The sequence below is a fragment of the Arachis ipaensis genome, chromosome B9, assembly GCF_059453495.1.
Source record: "Arachis ipaensis isolate K30076 ecotype BB chromosome B9, ASM5945349v1, whole genome shotgun sequence".
Taxonomy (NCBI): Eukaryota; Viridiplantae; Streptophyta; class Magnoliopsida; order Fabales; family Fabaceae; genus Arachis; species Arachis ipaensis.
In genome coordinates this window covers 12,767,574-12,791,310 of record NC_142444.1, presented here as the reverse complement: position 1 = coordinate 12,791,310, position 23,737 = coordinate 12,767,574, and the positions used below count along the sequence as shown (strand labels likewise).

The 23,737-nt window shown below is 33.3% G+C and overlaps 1 protein-coding gene, 1 long non-coding RNA gene and 3 pseudogenes across 2 annotated transcripts; 3 read left to right on the top strand and 2 right to left on the bottom strand.

Moving 5' to 3' along the window:
- The first annotated feature begins 3,907 nt into the window (after window positions 1-3,907).
- On the top strand, window positions 3,908-4,993 carry LOC107615028 (putative F-box protein At5g55150). Its single transcript, XM_021111752.2, has one exon. The coding sequence runs from the start codon at window positions 3,908-3,910 to the stop codon at window positions 4,991-4,993; it is 1,086 nt and encodes a 361-aa protein (XP_020967411.2).
- Window positions 4,994-9,569: 4,576 nt separating this feature from the next.
- Window positions 9,570-10,243, top strand: LOC107615029 (uncharacterized). Its single transcript, XR_015900002.1, has 3 exons — window positions 9,570-9,641; window positions 10,018-10,072; window positions 10,172-10,243. It is a non-coding gene; the product is annotated as an uncharacterized LOC107615029 (long non-coding RNA).
- Window positions 10,244-10,460: 217 nt separating this feature from the next.
- On the top strand, window positions 10,461-11,644 carry LOC107615030 (putative F-box protein At5g55150; annotated as a pseudogene).
- Window positions 11,645-13,346: 1,702 nt separating this feature from the next.
- LOC107615031 (uncharacterized) lies at window positions 13,347-17,380 on the bottom strand (annotated as a pseudogene).
- A 171-nt stretch (window positions 17,381-17,551) lies between these two features.
- Window positions 17,552-23,306, bottom strand: LOC148543774 (receptor-like protein EIX2; annotated as a pseudogene).
- Window positions 23,307-23,737: the final 431 nt, after the last annotated feature.

Genomic DNA, 23,737 nt, shown 5'->3' with positions numbered 1-23,737 from the left:
TTTTAATAAATGTTATATTAAAAAATTTAGAGAACATATTATAAATAAATTTTGAATTTATTTATTTTTAAGAAAGACATAGGTTATTTATATTAGAGTTATACAAAACTGCATTTTCTTTTTTTTTTTTTTCATTTTTCGATTTGCATTAATGGCTACACTTTGTCTTTTCTTGCGATTTTTTTGTTTGTAAATAATAAAAAATAAATGAATGAGAATGAAAAACATATAAAAATGTTATATTAAATTTAAGAAAGTTTTGACAATTAGTATAAGAGATTAAGAAATGAAGAGTAGTAAGAGTCTTAATATGTATAAGTTGTAGAATTTGAATATTTGTAACTGAAATTTTTTATAATTATTATTATTATGACACTTTTAATGTATGTTTATTACATTTAATTAGTACTTGATGTTTCAATTGAATACTAATAGATAAGATTTTTTGTTTTAATTTTTTAAAATATTTTACTAAATAGTGATTGGTTGATTTTCATCTAGCAATTTTGGATATTAACTCTTTCGTTCTGTCATTACCACTGCAAATCCTTTTACAACAAAGAGAATAAGACATGGTCAAAGAATGATAATCCATTCCAAGTAAATTGTGGAAGTAATACTGCCCATGTGGAATAACAATTTGAAAAAGAGGAACACGTAAATGTAAATTGTGGAAGAAGTACTCCACATGTAAAATAACAATTTATAATTTGATAATGAAATATTGCAATCGATAGTATATAGGGAGCAATAATTTTAAATGCACATTAATTTTGGTTGTGACCGTTGGACAGAACTGTTTAAAAAAGAGGAATACATAAACTTGTGCTACTTGCAATGAGTTCACAATTAAAATGTTACTATTTATAACAAATAAATAGGGCTATTGAAAATGATATTAAACAATGAGAAGAGTAAACAGCAAAGTTGAAAATCTTTAGGAAGATACCTGGGACAAATTTCCTACGTTGGTGGCGCCGAATGGTGACGTTGGTCTGAGACCCAAAATCGAGTTCTGGCAGGAAAACCGCAAGAGGAGGAATGGAGTTTGCCCTGATTTTTGCAATTTATGCAATGCGGCTCCGCCAGAGATGGACATCGCGATGTACAATTTGTTTTGAGGAAAAAGCAATGGCTCATGGGGCCGGAAGAGAATGGAGGAAATAGGATGGGACCTGAAGAGGATGGAGGAAATAGGATCTTGGTACGGAGAGGTGGTAAGAGGGTGATGGTTTGAGAAAGGTAATAAGCTCTTTGGTTTTGACTTTTGAGAGCTTTTTGTTGGGGTAAATGTTAATTTGTGTTTTTGTTGTTTCAGAAATAAGGATTGATTTGGAAAAAGTTAATTTGTTGGGTTTTATTGTGTTTTTTAGTTGTTTTTTTAATGTGAAAATAAAAGTTGATTTAGCAAGATTTGAATGGTGGATTCTAAAATTTTGCCAAGTAAGCGTTGGTGCTGACATGGCGTTAGTAGAAGAAGAGAAATAACTTAGAAGCAATGTGGGTAAACCTATGTACCTACTTTTATATATTAAGAATAGATGATGGGCCAAGTCCATAATTTTTTCTTATTTTCCTTCTGTTGCAACGGCATACACACACACTCTGAAAGCATATACACATACATGTCATGACAAAACTAATCAACATAGAAAAGTTTGAATGGTGTAGATCCTCATACGGCCTATGGAATACATGAGCAACAAGAATTTTGAAAATTTATCAAAATTAGCTTTAAGTGGAAGATTGTGAAAATTAATAAAGTTAATTTTAGAAAATAAATAAATAAATAATAACTAAATAAAATGAAAGGTAATAAACAATTCTAATTTATAACCTTAGAATTTTAATACTTGAAAAAGAGAAGAATTATATACCTCTAATTGGCAGATGGTTCATATTGAAGAGACTCACCTATAAATTAAGTTTTTCTTTAATTCATTTCAATCAAGTCATCCAGATAGAATAACATATTAACATAATATTTCTTTGAGTAGTTTTCTCCTATATATATAGAAAGAAGTGTATTCTTTTTTTGTCAAGAGAGAGTGTTATTATAATCTCCTTGTGATAAAGAGAAGTTGTAATTCTCAAAGAAAGTTATTCAATTGTTTTCATATTTTATATAAATTTCTAATTTTTCATCTCTATATTTTGCTGTGTCATTTGTCTAGTACCTAACAGTGGTATCAGAGCCAAAGGTTGCTGATTGATCATTTTTTTTTCTTCCGCTGCAAGTTACTACATAAAAAAAAATGGCAGCAAAGTATGAAATTCCAAAATTCAGTGGGGGTAATTTTTCTATATGAAATTTTTTTTTCTATAAACTCACTCTGTTATTCTTTCATTTTTTTTTAGATATGGATCTTGATCCTAATCCAACTTCATCAGTTTCACTCTAGTTTTGTTTGTGTTGGTGAGCCCTTTACTGTGTAAGGACTTGATATTTTGTGTAAATAACTTTAAAGCTCTTTAGACTTATTAAACTGCTCAATGTGACACAGGCAGGATCCGATTTTAGTGGCTTCAGTATGTTGCTTTGTAACTATTCCAGTAAATGAATCTAATAGACCATGCTTTACTGTAAATATTAAAGTCGAATTTATGTAAATATGCTGAATATGTTTTAAATATGATGATGAGAATGTGTTGCCTTTTAGTATAATTTAAAATTTTATTTATTCTATTTTTTGTAATATCGATTTTTGAGGCTTGCTTTAAAAGATTTTTCTAAGTGTCAGTCATGATGGATACACAATATCTCTATCCATATCTCACCCGTCAAATACAATTTTATGTCTCTGTTTTTGAGTCTCAATGTCCTATATAATGCAGTCTAATATATAAAATCTAAAAAAAAAACATTTATTGCATAAACCTCTGAAAATAGATCGGTCTACCTCAAAAGATATGAAGATTTAGTTCAAACACCTCACAAGCAAAAAACATATTATCATATCATTTTAAAAAAATAAACGTTCAAATTAATAGATGCATTTTAGCTCTAAAATTCAAGATAATAAACTCATAATTTCTACCTCAATTCAAAGAACGGAGTAGAATTATATCTTATAAAATTATAACACATAATATAAACATGACTAATATATTTTTAAAAAAATATATTTAAAAGTTTTGATAGCATAAAAATTAGTTTATAAAAAGTTTAGCTAATCAAAGTTACAAGTTACAAACATAACTTCAAAAGAAAACATTAAATTAAATCCAATGATTCAAGAATAGCAAAAGAAAAATATAAAAACTTAGAAGAAACCAACAGAAACAAGAATAGAAGATTGCAAGAAGCCGGGAAAAAAAAAGGCACAATATTTTGAATTAGGGTGGTGATATGTCATTAACGTTCCACATGCTTATCATTAACGGAAATTATTTTAACTCATTAATTTTAAATCTTTTAGGACTAATTTAATTTAAAAAATTATTTGAACAGATGTTACGAACGACTCATATTTGAAAGACTAATTTCATCATTAACCCTTCTGAATTGACTTGATAGCAACACCAACTACCAACGCAAGAATGAGGCGATGATGAGGGTAGTAGTCTAGTAGAGTACGAGGAGACTGGAAAGACAAAGGCATTGCTGCACCACAAAACAGGGTAGCAGAGAAGGAGACTCCAAAACTCTCCCAGACAACAACAACTGTCCCTTGCTATAATGTGACCATGTTAGTTAAGATTCATATATTTTTTTATCGGATCTTTTAATCTTTTTCAACAATATTTTATCTTATTAATGATATTCTAAGATTTAATCAGATTTTAGTTTCCTATTTTAATGTAGATATCTTACTCTATTTAAAGTCTTAATCCTCACAGTTCTCTTCCATGAAATTAAACAGTGTCAAAAAAGAAGGGTACGATGAAAAACAATACTCACACTTCAATGGCTTCTCCTTCTCTCTCAGTTCCCTACGCTCTTCTTCCAAGCATTCAGCAAACACACCTCATTGATGATGATGATGATCCTATAACCATTGATAGAAGCATCTTCAGTTTATTGGAGAACAAGCGTTATGAGTGGAAGAACATGTTGATGGGTCATGTTGGAGCATGGTGTGTTGGTTCTTCTCACGGTTGGATTGTGCTTTTGGATCAGAATGGAGTTCCACTTCTTCTAAATTCTTCTTCTTCCACTACCATTAACGTACCACCTCTTCCCCTTTCATTCTTGCACCCTGTCACATATTCTTACTTTGCTGAATACTTAAGGAAAACCTTCATAGTCAAAGCAACCTTGATGTTTTCTTCCTCTCCCTCAAGCTACATTCTTGCCATCATATATGGTTCAAACAACAAGATTGCTTATTGCAATTCTGCAACTTGGGTTGAGCTCTCTCATGATAAGCAATCGTACTGTGACATTGTGTTCAGCAACAACTATCTTTATGCCTTAAAACAAGATGGTTCTGTTGAAGTTTGGAATATTTGTGGGCAAATTCCTAAAAGATTGATTCTTTTAACACCAACTGTGGAGGAGAATGATGAAGATGAGAAATCATATTTAGGAGATAACTTTTCAAGAAATTTGTACTTGGTGGTATCTGCAAAAGAAATCTTTCTGGTGATAAGGTTTATTGGGAATTTTGTGAATGATGATGGGTTGGTAGTAGAAGAAGGAGATCTTTTATCATCTGAGGATACACAACCATTGATTTGTCCTTATAGAACAAAGTATTTTACTGTTTATAAGCTTGATATTCGCGACAAGAAGTGGAAAAAGATGAGATCTTTACATGATAAAGTTCTGTTCTTGGGTGCTAATGAGTCTGTATCAATGGATGCTAAAGCTTGCTTGGGGTGTGAAGGAAACTCAATCTACTTCACAGATGATAGGTGGGAAGAGATGACTTTGGACTACATGTACGGTGGACATGATTGGGGTGTTTTCAATCTTCAAGAGAAATGTGTTAAGAGCCTCATGCAATGTGCAAATAAGATTGATCCTCCACCAATTTGGGTAGTTCCATAGTATTTTAGGGTTTGCCATTTAGAATGATATGGTTCTTTTGTAATAATTTTTTTTTCGTTTCTTCTCTATTTGAGAATTCAAAAAATCATGTAAAGAACTTTTTTTTAAGTACATATGACACATTACAATATATCTTTTTCTTTCGTCCTAGTAATCTATTCTGTCTCTTTTTGGTAGAAACCTGTATATTATGTGGTACAGTAATATATTGTCTTTAAGAACATATGACACATTGCAAGTTACCTTTAGTTTATTGTCTCACTTAATCTCTCTCTCTCTTCCACTTTTATACTAATATATCTCCCCGTTACTTATTCCAATGATGTTATTGAATAGGGTTGTAATTGAGTTAAAAATAATTAATGGTGCAGTGCATGAAATTCAACCATCAAAGTGTCAAGTTTATGAGACAACTTTGTTTTTTGTACGTGTATGCCCTTTTCTTCACAACCATGTGATTAGAGACAATAGTAAATAAATGAATGACATCATTTGAGTATAGTTTCTGGGCCTTAGCCCAAACTTGAAGACATGGTTGTTGACCAAGTGATCATGTCCTTGCCCTTCAAACGAAAATCACAGAGCAGCATCTCAGGATTTTAAATATGATGTTAATAATATATTAAGGAACACTATATTCTTATATGTTTAATGTATTTATGATTCTTTGTCTATAATAATATATAGCATCTGTTGCTGTTGTGGATGAATTCATGGAGGCTGTCTTTACTCGCTGGCCAAAATATTTGGAATAGATATTGTAGCTTGAATTTGTTTTCAATTTTTGACCTTATTCACAGGGCCTACTGTTTTCTGTCATAAGGCTAATATTTATTTATTGTCGTGTGGCTGCAGTTTGAAGATTTTCGAAGCAAGTGGGCATTTAAGTTATTACAGCGGTACAGAATGTTCAATGATGATGTGCAGGTATAAATTCCTTTATATAAGATCATAAAATGTTTCATACACTCTCATTGATAGATTTTTAGAGATTGGAAAGCTATTATTCATTAATATTATTTATGTATGTATGATCAGATGATGTATAATTCATCCTTTGTAAATAATTGATGTACTTTTAATTTTTAAATATGTATATAAATGTTATGGATGCTACTTTTTGGGAGAAGCAATTAAATCTATAGTTTTCCTTTTAAGTATACCATGGCTTGGAGCTTTTGAAAAGGAGGGTCTTAATGTTGCAAGTTATGTGAATTGTTATAAATTTACCGATTTATGCATAAAGTGGAATTTTGTATAATGGTATCCCACATAGTTGAATAGGTGAACGTTTGCATGCAGGGAACTGCTGGTGTTGCAATTGCTGGAAGGTTAGTTAGCCATTTTGTGAAAGCATAAAATAGCATTTAGGATTTGACCTGAAAACTTTTTCTTATAGCACTACTAAGATGCAGTCTGCAATGCAAAAGTATCCTTAGGAGTTGATTGATAAAGAAATTTTTATCAAAGAGGAGACGGTGTAAACCACGTGCTATATTTGGGGACAAAACAAGAGCATGCACTTCTGAAACTTCCCGTTTTTGTCAATTCTGTCAGGAATGGCTGCCCGAAGAAAAATATAGTTCTTTGAGAATGTAGTTTTCAAAATGGATCTGTCTTTTGGTTTACCATAAATTTCAGAGTGCATGACTTTGTTGCTTCCGTGTTCTTAACAAGGTTGTTGGGATCTCAAACTTGTGTTCCAAAGTGTTTTGAGGGTAAAAGGAGTTTGATATTAGAAAGGAACAAACAAAGTGTAAACCTTTTAAGTTATTGATAGCTTGGATTGGGAGCTATGTATAAAGTAGCTTTGTTATCACATTATTGTTTGTGAAATCCCTCCAAATTGAATTGCCAATTTTGCTCTGAATCAAAGCTGCACTACATTAGACCAAGCTATGTTTGACAGGAACATTTGAGACCATATAGGACTTTGGATTTCAATGAAGTTGTAAGCCAAAAACCGCTAGCATTTATGTTGATATTTACTGTATTTCTTTATTGCTGCTTTGCTTCTTTGCTGCTTTGATTTTATTTTTATTGCTTTAGTGCTGGAATTGGAGAAAACATCCTGCGAAAAGTTAAAAGTTTTAAGTATCTTGGGTGCATCATACAGGATAATGGAGAGATTGAACAGGATGTAAATCATAGGATCCAAGCAGGTTGGTCAAAATGGCGGAGTGCATCTGGTTTTATATGCGACAAAAAAGTGCCTTTAAAACTTAAAAGTAAATTCTATCGCACCGCTATAAGACCGGCTATGCTGTATGGTACGGAGTGTTGGGCGGCTAAAGAGGAGCACGAACATAAGTTGAGTGTGGCAGAGATGAAGATGTTGAGATGGATGAGTGATCATACGCGATTGGATAAAATAAGGAATGAAGATATAAGGGAGAGAGTTGGAGTAGCACCCATTGTGAAAAAGATGGTTGAATCGCGTCTCAGGTGGTTTGGACATGTGGGAAGAAGACCGATAGAACATCCAGTCAGGAGGGTGGATGAGATGGAAGATGGACAAAGGGCGAAAGGCAGAGGAAGACCTAAGAAGACCATCCATGAGGTGGTCAAACGAGATCTACATATAAACGGTCTCTCTGTAGACATGATACATGACAGAGCACAATGGCGTCGTTTGATTCATGTAGCCGACCCCACTTAGTGGGACAAGGCTTTGTTATTGTTGTATTGTTGTAGTGCTGGAATTGGGGTTCTCAATGCTGCAAGAAAAACAATGGCAAGGATGTTGGGGAATAATGAGATTGCTTATGAGTGTGCAAAAAGTCAATTTTGGGTCGTTGAGGCAAAGGTATTGTATTTCCTGGTACTTGTAGCTTAATTCTTGTTTTCCCTATTGGTATAAAATAGTTCTTTTTAGTTTCGATAACTGATGATTTATACATGTTATATTAATTAGAGAAAAACCCAAATCAGCCCCTGACAATTACCTCGAAAGACAACGAGGCCCCTGACAAAAAAAAAACCCCAACCCGGCCCCTGACAAAAAAAATAAACCCAACCCGGCCCCTGACAATTACTTCGAAAGGACAACGAGGCCCCTGTGCCAAAAAAAAATCAATGTTATTTTTTTTGGCACAGGGGCTAATCTGTCCCAAAAAAAATTTATCAGAGGCCGGATTGGGTGTTTTTTTTTTCTTGGGGGCCTCGTTGTCCTTTCGAGATAATTGTCAGGGGCCGGATGGGGTATTCACTCTATTAATTAAATACTTACATTTTTAGTTTAGTTCTTGTATTTTAAATGCTTATTTGATCATTAATTGAACCGATTACCCTGTCCCGCTGCAATCTAATAATCATTGATATGACATACATTTTAGAAGTTAATTTGTAAACATTTCAAAAGTCCAAAAATGTTTTAAAAATTCAGAAGGGAAAAAGAAAAAAACTCGCTTGCTTTCTATCATGATATGCCAAAATGCATTCATGGTTGAAAAGTTTCTAATACGCCTCCTCACATAATAGCCAATCTTTTTGTCTTGAGGCATGGACAAAAATGCACAGGTCCACAGGTACCTTGTATTAATATTGATTTTTATTCATAAGAATGGGAGAAACAGAATCACACTGGCTTGCTTTAGATTCCGGTTTTGATTAGTCAATGATTCACTGTTTTTCATCTTAAACATTACCTCACTTTCCCTCTTTTAGCACTTTTGAAGATGTCAAAAATAATTAGCCTGTGAATATTTTAAGTTTTTAACTAGAGTTAGATTTTTGGCAGGTTTTTATGGATTACAAATTTACAATGTCTTATTCAGCTTGTTTATTGTTTTTACCAAATACAGGGGTTAATCACTGAAGGATGGGAAAATATTGATCCAGATGCCCTACCTTTTGCAAGAAATTTGAAAGAAATGGATCGTCAAGGACTCAGGAAAGGAGCAAGCCTTGTGGAAGTGGTTTGTGAAAATGATCTCTTTACTTGATTTACCAATTTTGAAAATCACAATATGAAATTGATCAATGTAATAATATTGACAGTTTTTGCCTCTAGAGTGTCGAGACTAAGTTAGTATCACTCGGTTTTATATGGAAAAATTCATAGCACGAGTACGATGATCACAATAATTGTTCTCAGTCCTAGTTCAGTTAAGGTGCCATAAAATTGAAGAATGATGACTGCAGAATATTTGTTAGATTGCATGCTAATATTTACTATGGGAGTTATTAACTTGTAGACTCCTTATGTAAAGTTACAACATGCTCCTGTAATACTTATTTCTCTGAATTTTCTGCGTTTATGATGGTAAGAATTGCTGAGCTACTTCCTTAATACATTCTTGCTGAACTTCGGTAACAGGTCAAGCAAGTGAATCCTGATGTCCTTCTGGGATTATCTGCTGTTGGAGGGTTATTCTCAAAATATATCTTGTACTTAGATATTAGAGGCCCTCAAGGATTCAACATAGAACAAGACCAGCTATATTTGCCATGTCAAATCCAACAAAGAATGGTATGGCTATTTTATCAACTCTTGTTTTCTTAATATCACGTACTATTGCAGCGGAGAACATATGTTCATAATTGTTTCGTCTTTTGACAGCTGAATGCACCCTCGAAGTAGCATTCTCCATATTGGGTGACAACATTATTTTTGCAAGTGGAAGTCCGTTCAGGGATGTGGATCTTGGTATGCTACAACTATACAATCTCCCCGCAAGCTAATCTTTATAGTTTAATAGTACTTCCTTCATCTAATATCCTAATGCACAAAGTTTCCTTAATGGTTGCTGCAAATATACAAACCATGATAACCTAAGAAAGCATCTAATATAGGTTTAACTAATTTTTTAGGTGAGTAAAGTTCTTGTTTCTTGGAAAGCAAGCATTGTATTTTGTTTCACCTTGTTATAATTGATTTTTGTTCTGCCATGCCTTTGAACTGTACGTTTTAAATAACTAGTTCATCACAGAAGTGTCTTTTGTTTTCTTTATTTTCTCTTGGGGCAACTTACAGCTGCAACTTAACTACTTGAGGGTTTTTTTTTTTTTTTTTTTTGATGTAGGAAATGGTCGCATTGGCCACTGCAACCAGGGAAACAACATGTACCTCTTTCCAGGGTTAGTTGGAAATTTTACTTATAAACTGAAATTTCCTCTATGTTGTGCTGTTGTATTAAATATGGTTAGTTTTCTCAATAAGATATGTTTTTGTTCCAGCATTGGTCTTGGAACACTCTTGTCTGGTTCTAGAGTCATCTCTGATGGTATGCTACAGGCTGCTGCTGAGCGCTAAATCTTTCTACATTTAATAATTTTTTTTTTTTAAGATTTGGCATGAAAAGAATTTGCTGATCGGTATGAAAAGAATTTTAAGTACATATGACAGGCCGTTGAGGTTATTTAGATTGACATATTTTTTAACCGGATCTTTTTTAATCTTTTTCAACAATATTTTATCGTATTAATGATATTTTAAGATTTAATCAGATTTTAGTTTCCTATTTTAATGTAGATATCTTAGTCTATTTAAAGTCTTAATCCTCAAAGTTCTCTTCCATCAAATTAAACAGTGTCAAAAAAGAAGCGTAAAAAACAATACTCACACATCAATGGCTTCTCCTTCTCCCTCAGTTCCCTACGCTCTTCTTCCAAGCCTTCAACAAACACACCTCATTGATGATGATGATCCTATAACTGTTGACCGAAGCATCTTCAGTTTATCAGAGAAAAAGCTTTATGAATGGAAAAACACATTGAAGGGTCATGTTGGAGAATGGTGTGTTGGTTCTTCTCATGGTTGGATTATACTTTTGGATCAGAATGGAGTTCCACTTCTTCTAAACTCTTCTTCTTCCACTACCATTAACATACCACCTCTTCCCCTTTCATTCTTGCACCCCGTCACATATTCTTACTTCGCTGAATACTTAAGGAAAACCTTCATAGTCAAAGCAATCTTGATGTGTTGTTCCTCTCCTTCAAGCTATATTCTTGCCATCATATATGGTTCCAACTACAAGATTGCTTATTGCAACTCTGCAACTTGGGTTGAGCTCTCTGATGATAAGCAATCTTATTGTGACATTGTGTTCAGCAACAACTATCTGTATGCCTTGACACAAGATGGTTCTGTTGAAGTTTGGAATATTTGTGGGCAAATTCCTAAAAGATTGATTCTTTTAACACCAACTGCGGAGGCAAATTATGAAGAGGAAAAACCATATTTAGAAAATAATTTCTCAAGAAATTTATACTTAGTGGTATCTGCAAAAGAAATCTTGCTGGTGACAAAGATTTATTGGGAATTTTGTGAATGATGACGGGTTGGTAATAGAAGAAGGAGATCTTTTATCATCTGAGGATACACAAACATTGATTTGTCCTTATAGAACAAAGTATTTTAGTGTTTATAAACTTGATATTGAAGACAAGAGATGGAAAAAGATGAGATTTTTACATGATAAAGTTCTGTTCTTGGGTGTTAATGAATTTGTATCAATGGATGCTAAAGCTTGCTTGGGGTGTGAAGCAAACTCAATCTATTTCACAGATGATAGGTGGGAAGAGATGACTTTGGACTACATGTATGGTGGACATGATTGGGGTGTTTTCAATCTTGAAGAGAAATGTGTTAAGAGCATGCAATGTGCAAATAGGATTGATCCTCCACCAATTTGGATAGTTCCATAATAATTTAGGGTTTGCCATTTAGAATGATATGGCTCTTTTGTAATGGAATATATTTTTTTTGTTTCTTCTCTATTTGACAATTCAAAAAATCATGTAAAGAACTTAAAATTCGCGGACTTTTTTTAAAGTACACATGACACATTACAATATATCTTTTCTTTCTTCCTAGTAATCTATTCTGGTCTCTTTTTGGTAGAAACCTGAGTATTACAGTACAGTAATCACCTTTTCATTTTTACTTCTAATTTAAAGAACATCATAAGCAAATTGAATTGAACAGTATTAAGCATTATGTGTCTCTTATTTTTCATGCTTTCAATAAATGATGTTTGGTTCTCTACTCTGTTGTTCTTGATATGTTTTAAGTGTTTTCACCTTGTTGTTATGTCTTTATTGCTCCGATTCAGTAATTTGTTTTCTTTGCTTTTTATATGGGATACTTTTCATTGCATCACGCTCTGTTATTTAGCCATTGTTTTTTTTATCTTTGTTTTGGGATTGTCGATATTCGAATCTGTAGCGTCTCGAGTTTGTGTCCGGTCTTCCTCGTGTTAGCTACGACATCCAAGCAGGTTGGTTTTTCTACATCTTTGAATTTCTTATTGTATTATTTTTTATCTTCAACATTGAGGTTGGATTTCAGGTAAAGTGGTATCTTTTGTGAACTTTTATGTCAAGAATCGGAGAAGCTGCCAAGAATCAAGCTCCTCTTAACCCTAAACGCACTATCTTCGATGTCAAGCGCCTCATTGGGAGGAAGTATGTCAAATTCAATTTTTCTAATTACTTTTTTCTTTCCGAAGTAGTTGCTAAATCAGTCATTATACATTTACGTATAAATATATGTGTTGTTTGTTATGATTAATTTGGTAGCTGATTTTGTCTAGAAAGATCTAATAGTTTGTTGAATTTGGTTTTTAACGTGAAAAGGTTTGATGACCCTGAGGAAAGCCTTATATTCAGGTCCAAGTCAAAGGTGTTTAGCCCCGAAGAGTATTAACTAAGATGAAGGAAACCGCTGAATCTTTCTTGGGGAAGAAGATAAAATCCGCTGTCATCACTGTTCCAGGTACTAGTTGCTCAGTTACTATTACTTTACTATTTCATAATGATTTTGATTAGAATGTGGCTGTGGCTACGGGAGTAGGATCTAACTAGTTAATTTGGTTGATTAACGTAATTCAGCATATTTCAATGATGCACAAAGACAAGCCACCAAGGATAATCAATGAACCAACAGCGGCTGCTATAGCATATGGTTTGGACATTCTTGTCTATGATCTTGGTGGTGGTACTTTTGATGTTAGCATCTTGACCATTGATAATGGTGTGTTTGAGGTTTTGGCTACAAGTGGAGATATACATTTAGGAGGAGAGGATTTCAACCACCGCCTCATGGATTATTTCATCAAATTGATAAAGAAGAAGTACAACAAAGACATCAGTAAGGATAACAGGGCAATTGGGAAGCTCAGAAGGGAGAGTGAGAGTAGCCAGCACCAAGTCCGGGTTGAGGTAGCACTAGGATTCCCAAAGTTCAACAGCTATTAATGGATTTCTTTCAGGGCAAGGAACTCAATAAAGGTATCAATCCTGATGAGGCTGTTAAGGTGTTCCGAAGCAATAAGAGTTTGAACAATGAGATTTCTTGGTCCCATCACGATGATCATGGAGCTGATGGTGGAATGTTATTCATGGAGATTTAAGCTGAGAAGACCAAAACGTCTTGATCCTCATGCGTCACACCGGTGGTGCCCACACAGCTTCCACTGAGGCCATCGTAATGCCTTCCAAATTGAATTCCAAAACATAATTAATATGATTTTGTCCTCCTCAAATCTCATCACAAGGAAGGATTTTTGGATTACACATGGCTCTACATAATAAAAATAAAAAAAACAAAAGAATTTAAATATAGTATTGAAAATTCATATTTTAGATTTAAAATTTTCAATCCAAAATAAACTTTTACATAGATTTGAGAAATTTTAGTTTGCATATTGAAAATCTGACATATGGGAATATATATAGCAAATTTGGAAGCGTAAAAGTGCTAGAACTACATAGTTACTCCACATTTCTAAATGTGGATAGACTAACTCCACAAAGACTGACTCCACATTTCTAGAAGCGAATAGATTGACTACATATTTCTAAATGCGAATAGACTGACTCCACATTTCTAAATACTTTTTGAGTAGGAAATTTGGCCTCTAAAATTATTGCCTTCTAAGTTAATTTATTCCGATGATTTCCAATGAATCCAACAATTTGGAATCTCTCCTGATAATAGATTATGAGAGAGATCCAAATATTTCAAATTATTTTTTTTTTGTCTTGCGACATAAGAAATGAGAAATGGATCCAGACAAAGAGTTGTAGGATAAATTCAAAAGAATGACATTTGGGGATATTCGAGGCACATTACCTCTGAAATTAGTGCTACTTAGCATGAATATTTTAGAATGAAATAACACATTCAAAATACTACCATTGATTGAACTATTTTACAAAACAAGATACTCAACTTGATCAGAAATAAATTTCCATAACTTTTCACTTGGTTTAAATGGGATTCTTGAGTTCAAAATGTTTAAAAGTGGCAACAAGTCCTGTCTCTATATCCATGAAGGAAGTTTGGGCCTCACAGCATCCAATATCAAAGTTTGGAGTTGAAAAGGAGGAATCCATTGAGGATCCAAGTCAAACAACAATGATTGTGAGCCAAAACCTAAATATTCTTGGTTTGAAAAGGTGTGAAAAAATTTTCAGAAATATTTTCAGTAGAAGAATTTGATTCAAGTGATAAACAAGTCAAAGATGACAAATTTTTTAAACTCCTAAGAAAAGGACCTGAAAATGAATTTCTAGGAAGATACATGTTTATTAGTTTCTCAAATTGACCCACCCAATTCGGAATGGATCCATTGAGATCATTGTCATCCAAAAAATAAGGAATCAAGGGTTTGAAAGTGTGGAAATGTTTGAGGAAGTTGGCCTTGCAATGAATATTTTGAGAGGAAAATAGCTGATATACCAGATCTGAAATTGAAAATCCAGTGTGGTAACTTAGCTGGAACAAAATCATTGTTGGAAAGATCAAGGACGTCAAGTGTAGTAAAATTGGCGTATTGCAGGGATGGATAAATGTCCCGAACTCCGTAATACTCCAAATATAACTCTGAAAGAGAAGGAAGCAATGTAACTAACTGAAGCCAATTAGTTTCCTCTTGAAGATTAATGCCAGTGAGGTCCAGATACTTCATAGAGGAAAGAGTAGAAATCCAATGAAGTATATGATCAGCTTTAAGATTGCCTTTATTTGACAAATCAAGGTGGTGGAGGTTGTTGGAAGAGTTTTCACCCTGACCATGATAATGGATGATGCTGAAGTCATTGTTGCCCAACTCCAAAAAAACTTAGAAATTGAAGCTCAAACAAAGAAGAGATGTTGAGCTCACCTGTAAGGCAATGCAGTTTGTTAACATCATTACCACAAATAGGATAAATTTGAGGACAAGTAAGACTGAGCCCCGTGACTTTGCCAGTAGTGTTGTCACAATGGACTCCTCTCCATTGGCAACAATCTTTTTTTCTAATGAACCATAAAAAAAGTACTCCAGAGGGATTAATAATTCCATGTTTGAACATGATTAATGTGTTTTTGTCCTTCTCATCACACACATGGCTATACATAATAATAATAAAAAAAAAACAAAAGAATTTGAATATAGTATTAAAAATTCATGTTTTAGATTTAAAATTTTCAATCCAAAACAAACTTTCAGATAGATTTGAGAAATTTTAGTTTGCATATTGGAAATCTGACATATGGGGATATATATAGCAAATTTGGAAGTGTAAAAGTGCTAAAACTGCATAGTTACTCCACATTTCTAAACGCGGATAGACTGACTCCACAAAGACTGACTCCACATTTCTAGAAGAGAATAGACTGACTCCACAACAACTTGGAATTGGCCCTGATAATTTGTTATTTGAAAGATCCAATATCTTGAGAAAATCTAGCTTGCATATTGTAGTGGGGATATTACCACTAAATAGGTTGGATCGTAATTGGAGCGCAATTATATTTTGTCCCACCCAATTTGATATAGCTCCTAAAAACTTATTTTCACCTAAATTAAGAATTCGAAGCTTTTCACAAATTTTTAATTGAACAGGCACTTCTCCAGATAATCTATTATTGAATAGACTAAAAGAAACTAGGTTGGACAAAATACTTATTGAGTAGGGAATTTGGCCTCTAAAATTATTGCCTTCTAAGTTAATATATTCTGATGATTTCCAATGAATTCAACAATTTAGAATCTCTACTTATAATAGATTATGAGAGTGATCCAAATATTCCAAATTATTTTTTTCTTTTGTCTTGCGACATAAGAAATGAGAAATAGATCCAGACAAAGAGTTGTAGGATAAATCCAAAAGAGTGACATTTGGGGATATTCGAGGCACATTACCTCTGAAATTATTGCTACTTAGCACGTATACTTTAGAATGAAATAACACATTCGAAATACTACCATTGATTGAACTATTTTGCAAAACAAGATATTTAAATTAATCAGAAATAAATTTTCAGAACTTTTCACTTTGTTCTAGTAGGATTCTTGAGTTCAAAATGTTTAAAAGTGGCAGCTAGTCCTGTATATATATCCATGAAGAAATTTTGGGCCTCACAGCGTCCAAGATCAAAGTTTAGAGTTGAGAAGGAGAAATCCATTGAGGATCAAAGTCGAACAATAATTATTGTGAGCTAAAAGCTAAATATTCTAGGTCTGAAAAGGAGTGAAAAAAATTTCAGAAATATTTCCAGTAAAAGAATTTGATTCAAGTGATAAACAAGTCAAAGATGACAAAGTTTTAAACCTGTAGGAAAAGGACCTGAAAACGAATTTCTCAGAAGATACAGATTTTTTAGTTTCTCAAGATGACCCATCCAATTTGGAATGGATCCATTGAGATCATTGTCATCCAAAAATAAGGAATCAAGGCTTTGAAAGTGTGGAAATGTTTGAGGAAGTTGCCTTGCAATGAATTTTTTGAGAGGAAAATAGCTGATATACCAGAACTGAAATTGAAAATCCAGTTTGGAAACTTAGCTTGAACAAAATCATTGTTGGAAAGATCAAGGACGTTAAATGCAGTAAAATTGGCGTATTGCAGGGATGGATAAATGTCCCGAAGTCTGTAATACTCCACATATAACTCTGAAATAGAAGGAAGCAATCTAACTAACTGAAGCCAATTAGTTTCATCTTGAAGATTAATGCCAGTGAGGTCCTGATACTGCAGAAAGGAAAGATTAGGAATCCAATGAAGCATATGATCAGCTTTAACATTGTCATTATCTGACAAATCAAGGTAGTGGAGGTTGTTGGAAGAGTTTTCACCCTGACCATGATAATGGATGATGATGAAGTCATTGTGCCCAACTCCAAAAAAATTAGAAATTGAAGCTCAAACAAAGAAGAGATGTTGAGCTCACCTGTAAGGCAATGCAGTTTGTTAACATCATTACCATAAATAGGATAAATTTGAGGACAAGTAAGACTGAGCCCCGTGTCTTTGCCAGTAGTGTTGTCACAATGGACTCCTCTCCATTGGCAACAATCTTTTTTTCTAATGGACCATAACGGATGGATCAATAACTCCATGTTTGAACATGATTAATGTGTTTTTGTCCTTCTCATCACACACATGGTTATACATAATAATAATAAAAAAAACAAAAGGTTTTGAATATAGTATTAAAAATTCATGTTTTAGATTTAAAATTTTCAATCCAAAACAAACTTTCAGATGGATTTGAGAAATTTTAGTTTGCATATTGGAAATCTGACATATGGGGATATATAGAGCAAATTTGGAAGCGTAAAAGTGCTAAAACTGCATAGTTCCCCACATTTCTAGACGCGGATAGACTGACTCCACAAAGACCGACTCCACATTTCTAGAAGCGAATAGACTGACTCCACAAAAACTTGAAATTGGCCTTGATAATTTGTTATTTGAAAGATCAAATATCTTGAGAAAATCAAGCTTGCACATTGTAGTGGGGATATTACGACTAAATAGCTTGGATCGTAATTGGAGCGCAATTATATTTTGTCCCACCCAATTTGATATAGCTCCTGAAAACTTAGTTTCACCTAAATTAAGAATTGGAAGCTTTTCACAAATTTTTAATGAAACAGGCACTTCTCTAGATATATAATCTATTATTGAATAGACTAAATGAAACTAGGTTGGACAAAATACTTATTGAGTAGGGAATTTGGCCTCTAAAATTATGGCCTTTCAAGTTAATATATTCCAATTATTTCCAATGAATCCAACAATTTGGAATCTCTCCTGATAATAGATTATGAGAGATATCCAAATATTTCAAATTATTTTTTTCTTTTGTCTTGCGACATAAGAAATGAAAAATGGATCCAGACAAAGAGTTATAGGATAAATCCAAAAGAGTGACATTTGGGGATATTCGAGGCACATTACCTCTGAAATTATTGCTACTTAGCACGAATACTTTAGAATGAAATAACACATTCGAAATACTGCCATTGATTGAACTATTTTGCAAAACAAGATACTCAACTTGATCAGAAATAAATTTCCAGAACTTTTCACTTTGTTCTAAAGGGATTCTTGAGTTCAAAATGTTTAAAAGTGGCAGTAAGTCCTGTCTATGTATCCATGAAGGAAGTTTGGGTCTCACAGCGTCCAAGATCAAAGTTTGGAGTTGAAAAAGGAGGAATCCATTGAGGATCAAAGTCGAAAAACAATAATTGTGAGCCAAAAGCTAAATATTCTAGATTTGAAAATGAGTGAAAAAATTTTCAGAAATATTTCCAGTAAAAGAATTTGATACAAGTGATAAACAAGTCAAAGATGACAAAGTTTTAAAATTGTCGGAACAGGACCTGAAAACAAATTTCTAGGAACATACAGATTTTTTAGTTTCTCAACTTGACCCATCCAATTTGGAATGGATCCATTGAGATCGTTGTCATCCAAAAATAAGGAATCAAGGCTTTGAAAGTGTGGAAATGTTTGAGGAAATTTCCTTGCAATGAATTTTTTGAGAGGAAAATAGCTGATATACCAGAACTGAAATTGAAAATCCAGTTTGGTAACTTAGCTTGAACAAAATCATTGTTGGAAAGATCAAGGACGTTAAGTGCCGTAAAATTGGCGTATTGCAGGGATGGATAAATGTTCTGAAGTCCGCAATACTCCAAATATAACTCTGAAATAGAAGGAAGCAATCTAACTAACTGAAGCCAATTAGTTTCATCTTGAAGATTAATTCCAGTGAGGTCCTGATACTGCAGAAAGGAAAGATTAGAAATCCAATGAAGCATATGATCAGCTTTAAGATTGCCATTATCTGACAAATCAAGGTAGTAGAGGTTGTTGGAAGAGTTTCCACCCTGACCATGATAATGGATGATGCTGAAATTATTGTTGTCCAACTCCAAAAAACTTAGAAATTGAAGCTCAAACAAAGAAGAGATGTTGAGCTCACCTGTAAGGCAATGCAGTTTGTAAACATCATTACCATAAATAGGATAAATTTGAGAACAAGTAAGACTGAGCCCCGTAACTTTGCCAGTAGTGTTGTCACAATGGACTCCTCTCGATTGGCAACAATCTTTTTTTCTAATGGACCATAAAAAAAGTACTCCGGAGGGATCAATAACTCCATGTTTGAACATGATTAATGTGTTTTTGTCTTTCTCATCACACACATGGCTATACATAATAATATAAAAAAAAAGATTTGAATATAGTATTAAAAATTCATGTTTTAGATTTAAAATTTTCAATCCAAAACAAACTTTCAGATAGATTTGAGAAATTTTAGTTTGCATATTGGAAATCTGACATAGGGGGATATATAGAGCAAATTTGGAAGCGTAAAAGTGCTAAAACTGCATAGTTACCCCACATTTCTAAACGCGGATAGACTGACTCCACAAAGACTGACTCCATATTTCTAGAAGCGAATAGACTGACTCCACAACAACTTGGAATTGGCCCTGATAATTTGTTATTTGAAAGATCCAATATCTTGAGAAAATCAAGCTTGCACATTGTAGTGTGGATATTACTACTAAATAGGTTGGATCGTAATTGGAGCGCAATTATATTTTGTCCCACCCAACTTGATATAGCTCCTGAAAACTTAGTTTCACCTAAATTAAGAATTGGAAGCTTTTCACAAATTTTTAATGAAACAAGCACTTCTCTAGATATATAATCTATTATTGAACAGACTAAATGAAACTAGGTTGGACAAAATACTTATTGAGTAGGGAATTTGGCCTCTAAAATTATGGCCTTCCAAGTTAATATATTCCAATGATTTCCAATGAATCCAACAATTTGGAATCTCTCCTGATAATAGATTATGAGAGAGATCCAAATATTTCAAATTATTTTTTTCTTTTGTCTTGCGACATAAGAAATGAAAACTGGATCGAGACAAAGAGTTATAGGATAAATCCAAAAGAGTGACATTTGGGGATATTCGAGGCACATTACCTCTGAAATTATAGCTACTTAGCACGAATACTTTAGAATGAAATACCACATTCAAAATACTGCCATTGATTGAACTATTTTGCAAAACAAGATACTCAACTTGATTAGAAATAAATTTCCAGAACTTTTCACTTTGTTCTAATGGGATTCTTGAGTTCAAAATGTTTAAAAGTGGCAGCGAGTCCTGTCTATATATCCATGAAGGAAGTTTGGGTCTTACAGTGTCCAAGATCAAAGTTTGGAGTTGAAAAAGGAGGAATCCATTGAGGATCAAAGCCGAACAACAATAATTGTGAGCCAAAAGCTAAATATTCTAGGTTTGAAAAGGAGTGAAAAAATTTTCAGAAATATTTCCAGTAAAAGAATTTGATTCAAGTGATAAACAAGTCAAAGATGACAAAGTTTTAAACCTGTAGGAAAAGGACCTGAAAACGAATTTCTAGGAAGATACAAATTTTTTAGTTTCTCAAGTTGACCCATCCAATTTGAAATGGATCCATTGAGATCATTGTTATCCAAAAATAAGGAATCAAGGCTTTGAAAGTGTGGAAATGTTTGAGGAAGTTGCCTTGCAATGAATTTTTTGAGAGGAAATAGCTGATATACCAGAACTGAAATTGAAAATCCAGTTTGGTAACTTAGTTTGAACAAAATCATTGTTGGAAAGATCAAGGACGTTAAGTGCAGTAAAATTGGCGTATTGTAGGATGGATAAATGTCTCGAAGTCCGCAATACTCCAAATGTAACTCTGAAATAGAAGGAAGCAATCTAACTAACTGAAGCCAATTAGTTTCATCTTGAAGATTAATGCCAGTGAGGTTCTGATACTGCAGAAAGGAAAGATTAGAAATCCAATGAAGCATAATATCAGCTTTAAGATTGCCATTATCTGACAAATCACAGTAGTGGAGGTTGTTGGAAGAGTTTTTACCCTGACCATGATAATGGATGATGCTGAAATCATTGTAGCCTAACTCCAAAAAACTTAGAAATTGAAGCTCAAACAAAGAAGAGATGTTGAGCTCACCTGTTAGGCAATGCAGTTTGTTAACATCATTACCATGAATACGATAAATTTGAGAAATTTTAGATTGCATATTGAAAATCTTACATATGGGGATATATATAGCAAATTTGGAAGCATAAAAGTGCTAAACTGCATAGTTACTCCACATTTCTAAACGCAAATAGACTGACTTCTCAACAACTTGGAATTGGCCCTGATAATTTTTTATTTGAAAGATCCAATATCTTGAGAAAATCAAGTTTGCATATTATAGTGGGGATATTACCACTAAATAGGTTGGATCGTAATTGGAGCGCAATTATATTTTGTCATACCCAATATGATATAGCTCCTAAAAACTTATTTTCACCTAAATTAAGAAGTCGGAACTTTTCACAAATTTTTAATGAAACAGACACTACTCCAGATAATCTATTATTGAATAGACTAAATGAAACTAGGTTGAACAAAATACTTATTGAGTAGGGAATTTGGCCTCTAAAATTATTGCCTTCCAAGTTAATATATTCCGATGATTTCCAATGAGTCCAACATTTTGGAATCTCTACTTATAATAGATTATGGGAGAGATCCAAAAATCTCAAATTATTTTTTTCTTTTGTCTTGCGACATAAGAAATGGGAAATAGATCCAGACAAAGCGTTGTAGGATAAATCCAAAAGAGTGACATTTGGGGATATTCGAGGCACGTTACCTCTGAAATTATTGCTACTTAGCACAAATACTTTAGAATGAAATAACACATTCGAAATACTACCAATGATTGAACTATTTTGCAAAACAAGATATTAAAATTGATCAGAAATAAATTTCCAGAACTTTTCACTTGGTTCTAGCAAGATTCTTGAGTTCAAAATGTTTAAACCTGTAGAAAAAGGACATGAAAACAAATTTCTAGGAAGATACAGATTTTTTAGTTTCTCAAGTTGACCCATCCAATTTGGAATGGATCCATTGAGATCATTGTCATCCAAAAATAAGGAATCAAGGCTTTGAAAGTGTGGAAATGTTTGAGGAAGTTGCCTTGCCATGAATTTTTTGAGAGGAAAATAGCTGATATACCATAACTGAAATTGAAAATCCAGTTTGGTAACTTAGCTTGAACAAAATCATTGTTGGGAAGATCAAGGACGTTAAGTGCAATAAAATTGGCGTATTGCAGGGATGGATAAATGTCCCGAAGTCCGCAATACTCCAAATATAACTCTGAAATAGAAGGAAGCAATCTAACTAACTGAAGCCAATTAGTTTCATCTTAAAGATTAATTCCAGTGAGGTCCTGATACTGCAGAAAGGAAAGATTAGAAATCCAATGAAGCATATGATCAGCTTTAAGATTGCCATTATCTGACAAATCATGGTAGTAGAGGTTGTTGGAAGAGTTTTCCCCCTGACTATGATAATGGATGATGCTGATGTCATTGTTGCCCAACTCCAAAAAACTTAGAAATTGAAGCTCAAACAAAGAAGAGATGTTGAGCTCACTTGTAAGGCAATGCAGTTTGTTAACATCATTACCATAAATAGGATAAATTTGAAGACAAGTAAGACTGAGCCCCGTGACTTTGCCAGTAGTGTTGTCACAATAGACTCCTCTCCATTGTCAACAATCTTTTTTTCTAATGGACCATAAAAAAAGTATCCCGGAAGGATCAATAACTCCATGTTTGAACATGATTAATGTGTTTTTGTCCTTCTCATCACACACATGGCTATACATAATAATAATAAAAAAAATAAAAGGATTTGAATATAGTATTAAAAATTCATGTTTTAGATTTAAAATTTTCAATCCAGAACAAAATTTCAGATAGATTTGAGAAATTTTAATTTGCATATTGGAAATCTGACATATGGGGATATATAGAGCAAACTTGGAAGCGTAAAAGTGCTAAAACTGCATAGTTACCTGACATTTCTAAACGCGGATAGACTGACTCCACAAAGACTGACTCCACATTTCTAGAAGCGAATAGACTGACTCCACAACAACTTGGAATTGGCCCTGATAATTTGTTATTTGAAAGATTCAATATCTTGAGAAAATCTAGCTTGCACATCGTAGTGGGGATATTACCACTAAATAGGATGGATCGTAATTGGAACGCAATTATATTTTGTCCCAACCAACTTGATATAGCTCCTGAAAACTTATTTTCACCTAAATTAAGAATTGGAAGGTTTTCACAAATTTTTAATGAAACAGGAACTTCTCTAGATATATAATCTATTATTGAATAGACTAAATGAAACTAGGTTAGACAAAATACTTATTGAGTAGGGAATTTGGCCTCTAAAATTATGGCCTTCCAAGTTAATATATTCCAATGATTTCCAATGAATCCAAGAATTTGGAATCTCTCCTGATAATAGATTATGAGAGAGATCCAAATATTTCAAATTATTTTTTTCTTTTGTCTTGCGACATAAGAAATGAGAAATGGATCCAGACAAAGAGTTATAGGATAAATCAAAAAGAGTGACATTTGGA

Coding starts and splice junctions, on each gene's coding strand:
- LOC107615028 (XM_021111752.2), top strand. CDS start 3,908: ATGGCTTCTCCTTCTCTCTCAGTTCCCTACGCTCTTCTTCCAAGCATT.